This window comes from Canis lupus, chromosome 18 (assembly GCF_003254725.2).
Source record: "Canis lupus dingo isolate Sandy chromosome 18, ASM325472v2, whole genome shotgun sequence".
NCBI classification, from domain to species: Eukaryota; Metazoa; Chordata; class Mammalia; order Carnivora; family Canidae; genus Canis; species Canis lupus.
Window position 1 is genome coordinate 53,828,793 of NC_064260.1, and position 11,906 is coordinate 53,840,698.

General features: G+C 53.6%; 1 protein-coding gene across 2 annotated transcripts; it reads left to right on the plus strand.

Moving 5' to 3' along the window:
* The first annotated feature begins 1,114 nt into the window (after positions 1–1,114).
* NXF1 (nuclear RNA export factor 1) lies at positions 1,115–11,776 on the plus strand. Of its 2 annotated transcripts, none has more exons than XM_025446303.3 (21): positions 1,115–1,279; positions 2,813–2,996; positions 3,215–3,368; positions 4,558–4,641; positions 4,752–4,856; positions 4,953–5,033; positions 5,143–5,212; positions 5,356–5,444; positions 5,572–5,679; positions 5,835–5,944; positions 7,742–7,778; positions 8,079–8,147; positions 8,231–8,286; positions 8,416–8,523; positions 8,639–8,697; positions 8,813–8,928; positions 9,048–9,090; positions 9,657–9,729; positions 10,231–10,413; positions 11,245–11,305; positions 11,421–11,776. In XM_025446303.3, exons 1-21 carry the CDS (start codon positions 1,252–1,254, stop codon positions 11,457–11,459), a joined length of 1,857 nt encoding a protein of 618 aa, XP_025302088.1. In that variant the 5' UTR covers positions 1,115–1,251; the 3' UTR covers positions 11,460–11,776. The 2 variants fall into 2 exon arrangements, with proteins under 2 accessions (XP_025302088.1, XP_048952401.1); XM_049096444.1 differs by lacking the exon at positions 1,115–1,279 and adding an exon at positions 2,164–2,708.
* Positions 11,777–11,906: the final 130 nt, after the last annotated feature.

Sequence of the window (11,906 nt, forward strand, 5' to 3'; positions counted from 1 at the left end):
CATTTTTCCTTGAACTGGATGACGCAGGAGCTCTGCCTGCTGCCGGGAGTGAAAGGTGAAGAACTGGTTTCCCAGCTCCAGCTGAGGCTCTTGGTCCACTCCAAGCCTCTCACCAAATCCAAGCCAGTGACAGGAGAATGAAGGAGAAACCTGCCTGCAACACCCACCCTCCAGGGAGATTAATACACTTCTGGGCCAGGAGCCACAACCACATCATTCTGAGATTACTGCGGTCCCCCCACATCTCACACACCCTAAAGGAATTTCAAGTTACAGAGAACCACCAGCATACTGAGAGCTGACCCTAGAACTTTGGCAGGCTGGAGAGGGGAAAAGGAAGGAGAACGTATGTCTTTTCTAGGCCAGCATTTTACTATTTCCTCTCTCCCTGGCCTCTGTTCAGCTGGTGGTCTCAGTTGCATCTCCACTGCCCAGCTGACAGTGAATGTATTTCCGGCACAGCACTTCAGGGGTGGGTGGGGAGGTTGTGAAGACAATTGCTTGCCAAAGCTGGATAAACGCACACTGTCAATTGACTTCTTGGAAGGATGCATAGGTTGGAAGTTCATTTATATCACAAGTGTTTGTGGAGTTATTGGCACATGCCAGGCCGAGTTCCTGAGCCAGGAGCTGGAGAAAAAAGGATGAATTAGTCAAGGTCCTTGCTCTCTCGGGGTTGACATTCTAGTTTTCTGTTGCCCGGCAATCTATAGACAAGAAAGGGTATCTATCCGGCGCTGGCAGAGGCCGGGCTGAGACTTCAGTACTGGCTGTGTGCGGCTAGGGCTCCGTGAACGGCCACTGACCACCCCGCTCCGGGAGAGTCGGGTCGCCCGCTGCTCGGAAGCCCTTCGTGTGCGGCCCCCTCCCGTGTTCCTCCCGGAGTCCCGGGCTGCGGCAGCCTGCTCTCGGCTCCGGCGCTCGCCCCGGAGGTGCTGGCGGAGCGACGGAACGGAGGGGGCAGGCGGCGGGGCGGGCCGACGCGGGGCGGGCTGGACGAGCGCGGGTCTCGGCAGGCCCGGGAGAGGCCGAGCCCCGCCCCCGGCGCGGCTGTGGCCCGGTGCGCACGCGCAGCGGCCGCGCTCCCCGGCGGCTCCGCCCACCACCGCGGACGTCGGCGGCGCGCGACGTAGTTCGCAGCATAAATGCGGCGGCGCCGGCGGTAGGAGCGCTTCGGCCCGGGCGCCCGGGTGTTCGCGCGTTCGGCGGAGTTCGGCCCGCGCCTGAGCCGGCCTCGCTTCTCGCTGCGCCATGGCGGACGAGGGGAAGGCCTACAACGGTCAGTGCTGGTCGTCAGGCGGGGGCGAGGCGATCGGGGGCCCGGTGGGCGGCGCCGGTGTAGGCCGCAGCCCCGCGGCGGGAGGGGCGGGAGGCGCGGGAGGCGCGGGAGGCGCGGGAGGGGCGGCGGCGCGGGAGGGGCGGGGGCGAGGCCGAGGCCGCCTGCGGGTCGGGCCGCACTCGAGCGGGGCGCCGGCCGTGTTGACGCGGGAATCGTGGCGTTGCGCGGAGCTTCGGCCCGGGGCTGCGGCCTGGCCGGGGGGGGGGCGATTCCTTTGAACTTTGTGGGTGGTGATGCCTGTCAGTTGGATTTGGCGCCCGGACTCTGCCTTTAATAGGAGTCCGTGCCCGGCTCATCGGCTCCCTGTGTCGTTTCCCACCGCGTCCGGTCTCTTGTCCCGCGTCCCCTGCGGCCTTGGCTTTGGCTTTAGTATTCTAGACTTCCACACCGGTTCGCTGTGCTCGCCCGAACACTACGCACGGTTTTAGTCCGGAGGAGTGGTGAGGAGGAGCACATGACAGCCGAGTTGAGTCCTGAGTCGTCTTCCCCGAGCTTGAGGGAATTCCACTCCCAGGCCTCATTTTCTATCTCCGTAGGAGGTGGTGACCGTACTTACTTCCTGGGTTTGCCCTCCTGTTCAACGAGATCATTCGTATCAAGTGCCCGGGGCATAGTGCCTGGCACTGAAGAAAGTTCTCAGTGAATGTTTGCTGCGCCTTATATTCAGTTGTGGTGTTTTGTTTTGTTTTTTGCCCTCCCCCCCGCCCCCCGTCATTTCTTAAGGTTCATTGTTTGCAGAACACTAGGCATGAGGCGTTTGGGGAGTCAGGGACCTTTTTGTAAGATGCTATTCTTACACCCCAGGATTCAGAGGGTCATGTTCCAGGGGAGCAGTCCAGGACCCTTGGCTAAGCTCCCTAGTTGCCACTAGAACCTGAATCTTAGGAGTTGTCTCCTAAGTTAAAAAACATTTTTTGCCAAGGAAATAAACAGCTCATTCCCAAAAGTTCAGAGTGGCAGTTTGAGAACAAGAATTTTAAAGAAGCCCTTAATTTTATTTGTAACTGACGCTTGTACTCTGCGCAAGGGAAGCTTTGTTTACTGAGAGCTGATGTGATCGTCGTGATTGGTTGATTTAGGAGATGTTGAGCGAGGTCACCATCCAAGTTTTGAGAAGGCTTAAATAGATTTGGGAAACTAAGAGCAAGCAGATTTCAGGTGACTTTTCAGGGGTCTAGTTCCACACTGGGTCCATATTCTACTCACACTTCCACATTGTGCCTTTCCCGGTCTGTAAGTTCCAGTTCCTGAGTCCTTTTTCTAAAGCCCTGCCCTGTCTTCCAGTGATGTTTCGCTCCTGCTGCCATGCCACAGAGAGGGTTCTCCTCTCAACAGACAGAAGTTTGCATGGAGGTGGGCTCTGTAGTTGGTGTGTATCTCATTTGATAGCACAGGCTGCTTGCTACTGTGATTCCCACAGCAGGGTAGCTGGGCTGACAGCATGTTTCTAATGGATGTCCTTTTTAACCCCAGAGCATGATGACCGTGTTAGTTTCCCTCAAAGAAGAAAGAAAGGCCGGGGTCCTTTCCGGTGGAAGTATGGCGAGGGGAACCGGAGGTCTGGAAGAGGAGGTTCTGGCATTCGGTCTTCCCGCCTGGAGGAAGATGACAGAGATGTGGCAATGAGTGATGCCCAGGATGTTCCCCGAATACGACAGTAAGCGACCAATTGATCTGGTTTGAGAGCTCAAACCAGATTTATTTATATAGCTTTCTGCTGCCCACACCATTTCCCTTCTCACCTGGAAAAGTGAGGGATGTCAGGGCCAGTTTAATGGTTAAATAGTTTTAGCTATAATCCTGACAACAGTGTGGGAAGCCTTTGAGAAGACATTCCTAGTGTTTGCGGACATTTTATTCTCTGCTTCCCCACAGCAACCCCTATCCTCCCCGACCCAACCGTCGAGGTGACAGTTGGCATGATCGAGATCGCATTCATGTTACTGTGCGGAGAGACAGAATTCTTCCAGAGAGAGGAGGGGCTGGCACCAGCCAGGATGGGACCTCGAAGAACTGGTTTAAGATTACAGTGAGTGTCTGGGGTGCCTGGGTGGCTCAGTCAGTTTAGTGTCTGTCCTACACTTGATTTCATCTCAGGTCATGATCTCAAGGTCATGAGATCAAGCCCCACGTCACCTCTGTGCTGGGCATGGAGCCAGCTTGAGATTCCTATTCTTTCTCTTCCTCCCTCCTCCTCTCCCATTCCCTCTCCCCTCCCCCCTCCCCCTAAAAAGAGATTACACTGAGTGTCTGGGGAAGTAGATGGTGCAAGGGAGATAGGGGGCTGGGCTCAGCGTGTAGGTCTTTACTTTTCACACAACAAAATCAATCTTCACTGTTTTCTCCACAGTCGGGTGTCCAGCCTTTCTCCTAGAACACCTAAGAGCAGGTTCAGAAAAGGAGTTAGAGGGGGGATAAGCAGGATGAGGGGGATGGGGACACCATCTAAAGGGAAATGTGGGGGGCAGCCTGGGTGGCCCAGCGGTTTAGCGCCGCCTTCAGCCCAGGGTGTGATCCTGGAGACCCGGGATCGAGTCCCACGTCGGCTTCCCTGCATGGAGCCTGCTTCTCCCTCTGCCTGTGTCTCTAATAAATAAGTAAAATATTATAAATAAGTAAATAAATAAATGGAAATGTGCTAACTGGTTGGGAGGTGGAGTAACCCATCCAAATGTCTCTATCTGGCTCAAGCCCAGTATGGGGCTTGGGGTCCCTTAAGTTCTCTGAGGGGTGGGCCAGGTCTAAATCATATCTAAGAACTTTTAGAACCAAATAGTTTGGGGAACCTGGGTGGCTCAGTCGGTTAAGCATCTGCCTTCATCTCAGGTCATGATCCAAGGGTCTTCGGATCAAACCCCAGCAGGGAGCCTGCTTCTCCCTCTCACTCTGCCTGCCCCTCCCCCTGATTGAGCGCGCGCGCGCGCGCGCGCGCGCGCGCGCTCTCTCTCTCTCTCTCTCTCTGTGTTAAATAAATAAATAAATGAAATCTTAAATTTAAAAAAGGAACCACATAGTTCTATTTTCTTGAAAAATACTAAGTTTAAATGGGCAGAAAGGAAGGTAAGGAATCTGTGTCTGACTTGAGTAAAAAAAAAAAAACTTTTAACTGGCCCTTCCTTTAGGAAATGTCATAGAAGTTGGCAGAAGGTGTGAAAGGAGCACTAGGTTGAGTCTGTTGGTCAGCCTTTATTACATGATATTCCTTCTCTCTCATCTAGATTCCCTATGGGAGAAAATATGACAAGTCATGGCTCCTGAGTGTGATTCAGAGCAAGTGCAGTGTCCCTTTCACCCCCATTGAGGTGAGATAAGGCCCAGGTGGCTGACTGGGCACCAAGGAAGGTGAGGGGCCAGCTGGACCAGGGGCCCCAGGCTCCCAGTCTCATGCTCTTGTTTCTTCCTCTTTGTGCAGTTTCACTATGAAAACACACGGGCCCAGTTTTTTGTGGAGGATGCCAGTACCGCCTCTGCATTGAAAGCTGTCAACTATAAGATTTTGGATCAGGAAAACCGAAGGGTGTGTGTAAAGGGCCTGGCTTGGCTGGAGTTGGGTCGTGGTCCTGTGGCTTAGGCTTTCCCAGAATTCACCTTGCTCTCTGTGTCTTCCCTGCAGATATCTATCATCATCAACTCCTCTGTCCCACCCCATTCTGTACAGAACGAACTGAAGCCAGAACAAGTAGAGCAACTAAAGGTGAGGCAGGCTCACGTCATGTGTCTCCTCTCTAGTTCCACCAGTTCTCACATCCACAACCCCTCTGCACAACCCGAGTGACCACTGACCCCTTTTCCTTCTCCTGTAGCTGATCATGAGCAAACGATACGATGGTTCCCAACAAGCACTTGACCTCAAGGGTCTCCGTTCAGACCCAGGTATGACTAGCAGCGGTCATTCTCAGAGAGGTGGAGGCAGAGGGGGGTCTGTCGGGCGGGGAAAGTTTGAGAATGGTTTGGTATGAACTCTGACGTGGGAAAGTCCTCTCAGACTTCCTCTCTTTCCTTTATGCTGCCTGAAGACTTGGTGGCCCAGAACATCGATGTTGTCCTGAATCGCAGGAGCTGTATGGCGGCTACGCTGCGAATCATTGAGGAGAATATCCCTGAGGTGAGGCTTTTGTCCTGCTTAGAGATGGGAGGAGGCAGAGTGGGACAGGTAGAATGGGGCTAGGAGGCAGATGTGTCTCCGAATCCTTTGTTGGCAGTGCTTCCTCTAATCCTTTCTCTGCCTGTAGCTCTTGTCCTTGAACTTGAGCAACAATAGGCTCTACAGGCTGGATGACATGTCCAGCCTTGTGCAGAAAGCACCCAACCTGAAGATCCTCAACCTCTCCGGAAATGAGGTGAGACCTGAGGGTCTGGTTATGTTGTGTGGGGCGGTGAGTAGAGGGTGCAGAGGGCTCGCCTGCTGACAGCAGAAGGCACGGTGTGGGGATCTCACTGGCTCGGCTCCCTCATTGGGGTCTCCTGCCCACTCTCTCTGCCCTCCTCTCCGCAGTTGAAATCTGAGAGGGAACTGGACAAGGTAAAAGGGCTGAAGCTGGAAGAGCTGTGGCTTGACGGAAACCCGCTGTGCGACACCTTCCGAGATCAGTCCACCTACATCAGGTCAGTTGTAGCCTCTGTCTCCCCTCCTGGGGACCTTCACCCCCTGGGAGGCTGAGCTAATGTACCCTGACCAGTGCCCGTCTGCAGGAGATGTGCAGCCCTGAGCTGGAACCACCTGTCCTTTGGGAGGATCACATGCTCCTCCCTTCGTCTGTCTGTGTGTCCCAGTTTGGCCCCGAGGTCTCCTTACCTTCCTTCTCACCTGACTACCTGTTTGCTGTTCTGTGGTCTTTCCTCTTCCCAAACACAGCCTTTTCTAGAGTCTCCCTACTCTCCTGTTCCAGGAAGGGCATCTCCTGCTTTGTGGCATGACCATGGGGTATCTGTCATCTGCCCCATACATGGAGCTGCCTTATGCAAGAGCCTGCTGTCCCAGGGCTGAGAAAGCCTTTCTGCCCTGGGACTTCCTGTTGATGGGCCTTTCCTTCTTTGTTCTGCGCTAGCCCCTCTTGCCGTTTGGCCAAGAGGGACTCTCTTCTCACGGTCCACGTGCCCAAGGCCACCGTTGCCTGGGCTTTCTCCCTCATGCTGAGGTTGAGGCCTCCTCGGAGCTGGTGCCATGCATTCTGTCTCTCTTGCCTGGAGCTGTGTGAGCTGGGCCCTCCCTGGAGAAGAAACCTGGGTTCCCCAAGCTGTGTGAGCAGAGCTGGGGCCCCGCCGGCAGGCGAGGGAAGCCCAAGGCAGGTGCTGGGCGTGGAGGCCACGGGGGCATAGACTGCGGAGGAGACAGAGCACTGACCCTCTTGGGGGCGCTGCCCCGCCCTCACTCGCACACCTCACGTCACCCTGCTTGGCCCCGGAGGATGGCTGGTTAGCCAGAGACGGGTAAGATTCCTCAGGGAAGGAACAACCTAAGACAGGCACAGTCGCAGAGGGGCCATCAGGAGAGAACTTGGGGGCCAACAGAGGTGGGGCACAGACCCTCACCCCCCCAACTCTGCAGGGGCCTGAACCCTCACCCCTCCTGAGGGAGGTCTCCTGCCCCCATGGCTGCTTCACATCCCACGCCCAGCTCAGATTGGGACCCAGGTAGCAGACAGAGACCTGGCCAACAGCAACTGCCCTCCGGCCGCAGCGAGAATTTGTTTCCCGTCTGTACCTTGGACCAGGGAAAGAAGGGGCAGCTGAAGGAAAAGGCTGTGTCGGGTGTCCTCTTCCCTTTTTTCTTCCTTGTTTTTCCTAAGGCCTCCTTTGGCCTTTGCTTTCTTTCTTTTTACTCTCTCCCCTCCTCTGTGTCCCCATCTCTCCCTGGCCTTGGCCCCATCCTCCCTTCTCTCTTTCTCTTCTTCTCCTTCTCCATCTTCTTCCTTCACCTCTTCCTGACCCCCTACCTTGCTCATTTCCCTGCCCCAACATCCTGTGCCATCCCTGTGGTGTGTTCTGGTCTTGGCTATGGCCAGGCTGGGCAGAACTGATGGATACCTGTTGAGGCAGCGGAGCCCCTGGGCTCCCACCCCATTCCCTCCTCCCGGGGCTGCACAGGTGAGTAGGTGGAAGGTAAGGGGGGCAGGGAGGGGAAGGAGGTCCTGGCTTAAAGCCTGGGCTGGGAGTGCTGCTCTTGTGGCGCTCGGGTCAGGCAGCAAGAAGAGCGTCTGCCTTCAAGGCGGTTGTTTCTGGGTGCCCCGGGTGAAGTGGGGAGTGGGGCCTCTTTCCCCAGAGCTCAGAGGCTGGGGAGGAGTGAGAGGACAAGCAGGACGGGGTGGCTAATCCCTTGGGTGTTGGAGTATTTGCTCCTAGAGCAGCTCAGGAGGCACGGTGGCTCTGAAGCATCACTCACTTCTGTCCCGTTTTTGACAGCGCCATTCGAGAACGATTTCCCAAATTATTACGCCTGGTAAGTCCATAACTTTTTCAGTTCTTTTTAATGACCATAGGCTCTCCCTCCCAAAAGGTCTTTGCTCACGTGGGTTTGTATGACCGTTAACTTGGAGACCTGGAGCCCTTTGAGAATCTGGCAAAAGCTATAATCCTTAGAAAAAGACCAGTAGACAAGAGTCACATCTCTTAGGGTCCCTGAGCCTTTTCCACGTCTCCTAGACACTTTGATCTCTGACTCCTCATTCCTGGTTCGCCCGTCTCATTACTTCTCAAGCCTTTTCTCTCTGGTTATGCTGTCGATTTCCACTTTCCCCAGGATGGCCATGAGTTACCCCCGCCAATTGCCTTTGATGTCGAAGCCCCCACGATGTTACCGCCCTGCAAGGTAAGAAGGGGGGATAGAGTTTGAACTTGTGTTGTGTCAGGTAAATAAGAGTGACGTGGTCCTGATAACCTGTGTGATTCCAGGGAAGCTATTTTGGGACAGAGACCCTGAAGAACCTGGTCCTGCACTTCCTGCAGCAGTGAGTATTGCAGGGCCCCTGAGGCTGGGAGAGGAGGGCTAGCTAGCCCCAGCACAGCTGACCCTCGGGAGCAGTCAGGTTCCCCTCCACACCACGGGGCTCAGGCTTTCCCTTTTGTTTTCTCCACAGGTACTATGCAGTTTACGACTCTGGAGACCGGCAGCGGCTACTAGATGCCTACCACGATGGGGCCTGCTGCTCCCTCAGCATTCCCTTCACCCCCCAGAACCCTGCCCGGTGAGTATCCCTGCCCAGAGCCTGCCCAGGACCAGCATCTCTCAGCAGCTGCAGGCAAGCGCCCGCCAGCACTCCTACTGCTCTGAGCCCTGCCTTTCTCCGCTTATTCCTCTAGAAGCAATCTGGCCGAGTACTTCAAGGATAGCAGGAATGTGAAGAAGCTCAAAGACCCGAGTAAGTGTGTGATGTGAAGGGGGCAGGGCAGCATGGGAAGGGGGGCAGATGGGACTTGGTCACAGGGTCCAGGAGACTGTGGTAGCTGCTAATCTTGAATTCTCCTCTCGCACAGCCCTGCGGTTCCGGCTGCTGAAGCACACACGTCTCAACGTGGTGGCCTTCCTCAATGAGTTGCCCAAAACTCAGCATGACGTCAATTCCTTCGTGGTAGACATAAGCGCCCAGACCGTAAGCACCTGTTTCTGCTGCTACAGAAGCCTGAACTGGGTGAAGGGGCAGGTACAAGGCATGGGGACCTCAGGCTCGGGCTGGAGCCTGTGTGCTGACCAGCGCCTCTTCTCTTTCAGAGTACGTTGCTGTGTTTTTCTGTCAACGGGGTCTTCAAAGAAGGTGAGAATCTTTGGAGTTTGGGGTGTGCAGAGTGGGCCCTCCCGCAGCTAGTTTTGTTCTCAGCACTCTCCATTCCCTTCCTTCTCCTTCCTGAGCTCCTCCTGTTCTGCCCAGGCCATCTCCATGAGGCCTACCATCTCCACCTGTCTTTTCTGTCTGGGAAATGGGACAAGTCTGAGGATGAGGACACAGACTTTGGGGTCAGGCAGTAGTGAGTTTCTATTCCAGCCTTGGTCCCATGTGGGCAACTTATGTTATCTCTGAGTCTCAAATTCTTGATTTGTAAAAGGGGGTTAGTGATAGCCATGTCATAGGGTGCTGTGGGGAGCCAGTGAAGTGCCTGACACAGGAGCTGGCTCACTAATACTCCTGGCGGGCTAACTGTGGTGGTGGTTGTCCTCCCTGGCCTCTGACACTCCTCTTCCCCTCTGCTCCCCTGGATGCTCATAATCATCAGTCTAGTCTACTTCAGTTTAGTTGTATCAAGTAAGACCATGATTGGAGAAGCTTTTTGTAAACATGGCGTAGCTGATTCTAAGGGGTCTTTGCCGTTGTTGACATTGCAGTGGATGGAAAGTCTCGGGATTCTTTACGAGCCTTCACCCGGACATTTGTCGCTGTTCCTGCCAGCAATTCAGGGTAAGTGTTTGGCTTTCCACATGGGTTCCCAGTCCCAATCCATGGCCAGCAAATGGGAGTTGGTGGGGGAGGCGTAGGGGAGCCAGTCCTCAGGATGTTTTCAGAATTTCAGAAAGCTGAGGGGGAATCAAGAGGAGGCTGTCACAGTGGTGGTGAGCTTAGCTCTGGAGCCAGATTGTCTGGATTTTTCATCCTGGCAAGTTTCCTCATCTAGAAACTAGTATAAGCTACCTACTAACTACTTCCTTGGTCTGTTGTGAAGATAAATGGGGAGAAGAACTGTCCTGAATTGGAGGAAATGTGTAATTCTAATGTTTGGCAGCTAACCCTATACTCAGGTTCTGTGGGAAGGGGCATAAATGATAAAAGGCAATGACCAAGAATGGGCAGGAGGACTTTGGGGATATTGAAAAAAATCTGTCAAGTGTGAGAACAGGAATAATTTTGGGAAGATGAGGTTGGCTGGCTGTCCAGCTGTTTAAAGTGCTTTTTGTCCCAAAGACTGTGCATCGTAAATGACGAGCTATTTGTGCGGAATGCCAGCGCTGATGAGATCCAGAGAGCCTTCGCCATGCCTGCACCTACACCTTCCTCCAGTCCAGTGCCCACCCTGTCCCCAGAGCAGCAGGAAATGCTGCAGGCATTCTCTACCCAGTCTGGCATGAATCTTGAATGGTCCCAGAAGTAAGTGCTGGGCATGTGTAAGAATAGGGGTAAATGGAGGTAGGGGTGGGAATGAGTAAGGAGTGCTCCTTGGGGGATCCCTGGGTGGCTCAGTGGTGATCCTGGAGTCCCGGGATAGAGTCCGTCCCGCATTGGGCTCCCTGCATGGAGCCTGCTACTACTCCCTCTGCCTGTGTCTCTGCCTCTCTCTCTTTCTCTGTGTGTGTGTTTTTCATGATTAAATAAATCAAATCCTAAAAAAAAAAAAAAAAAACCTAAAAAAAAAAAAAAAAGTGCTGCTTAAATTTTAAAAGCCAAAATTTATAAATATGGCCCATAAAAAATTTTGGCCTATGCCTACATCAGCATAACAAACTTTTTGTATTTTTTTTTTTTTTAAGATTTTTATTCATAAGAGACACAGAGAGAGAGGCAGGAGGGAGAAGCAGGCTCCATGCAGGGAGCTAGATGTAGGGGACTCGATCCCAGGTCTCCAGGATCACACCCTGGGCTGAAGGTGGTGGCATTAAACCACTGAGCAACCCGGGCTGCCCTACTGTTTTTAATACTGTTCTACAAGTTACTTTTTTTGCTTATCCCATTATTGTCTTTCCCTATCACTATAAAAATTACCTTAGTAATCTTGATCCATTATTTAATACTTCTTTGTATCCAATAGACCAGTGATAGACATTTGGATTTTTACTAATTTTTCATTTGTAACACATAGTGCAAGAGTGTATAGAATTGTTGGCACATATGGTGGGGGTTAATAGGGTGGATTTTGAAGTGGTCAGGGTGAGTGCGTTATTCTGGTTCTGATGGGGGGTTCCTGCTCTTCCACCACTCCAGGTGCCTTCAAGACAACAACTGGGACTACACCAGATCTGCCCAGGCCTTTACTCATCTCAAGGTAAGTTTGGGGACTTCAGTAGCAAAAAGGCGAGGGATCTCTGGGCCTTAAGAGGTCAAGCCAGGGGAGGGAATGGGGGAGAGGGCCTGGATCTGACCTTTTCTTTTTTTCTAAGGCCAAGGGCGAGATCCCAGAAGTGGCGTTTATGAAGTGATCTGTAGTCCTGCCCCAGAAGAAGCTCCCTGTAAAATAGCCCTTGGATATTGATGTCTCCTTGTCATGGCTGTCGTCTCCTCTCTGGCCCCGAGGCCACCCCGTGACTGTGACTCAAGAGGAAGGGCTGCTGGATCCCTCTCCTCACCTGCCTTCTGGAAGACTTCTGGAAGCCTTCCAGAAGATTGAGCCTCACTGGTGCCAGGAAGCCAAAGCTTACTTTGTAGAACTGACACTAAACTCCCCGAAGGACTTAGGTGCTCTGTGTACTTAACCCCCAAACCTGCCCTACTTTTTAAGATAAAGAGTGATATTGTATTTTGTGTCCTGCTTGCTACATTGTTTTTGCCTCGCTCTTGCCGAGCACGCGCGCGGGTCTGGGGTGAAGGGCCCCCACCCTGTTGCCGCCAGGGACTAACCAGGGCCAATTGCCCGGAAGCTCAGGGGC

Bases quoted from the DNA above. Each gene is read 5' to 3' on its own strand.
- NXF1 (XM_049096444.1), top strand. From the start codon at position 2,645: ATGCCACAGAGAGGGTTCTCCTCTCAACAGACAGAAGTTTGCATGGAG. The intron at 8,929-9,047 runs GTAAGCACCTGT...CTTCTCTTTCAG, and splicing joins TAGACATAAGCGCCCAGACC to AGTACGTTGCTGTGTTTTTC. The intron at 11,306-11,420 runs GTAAGTTTGGGG...TTTTTTTCTAAG, and splicing joins AGGCCTTTACTCATCTCAAG to GCCAAGGGCGAGATCCCAGA.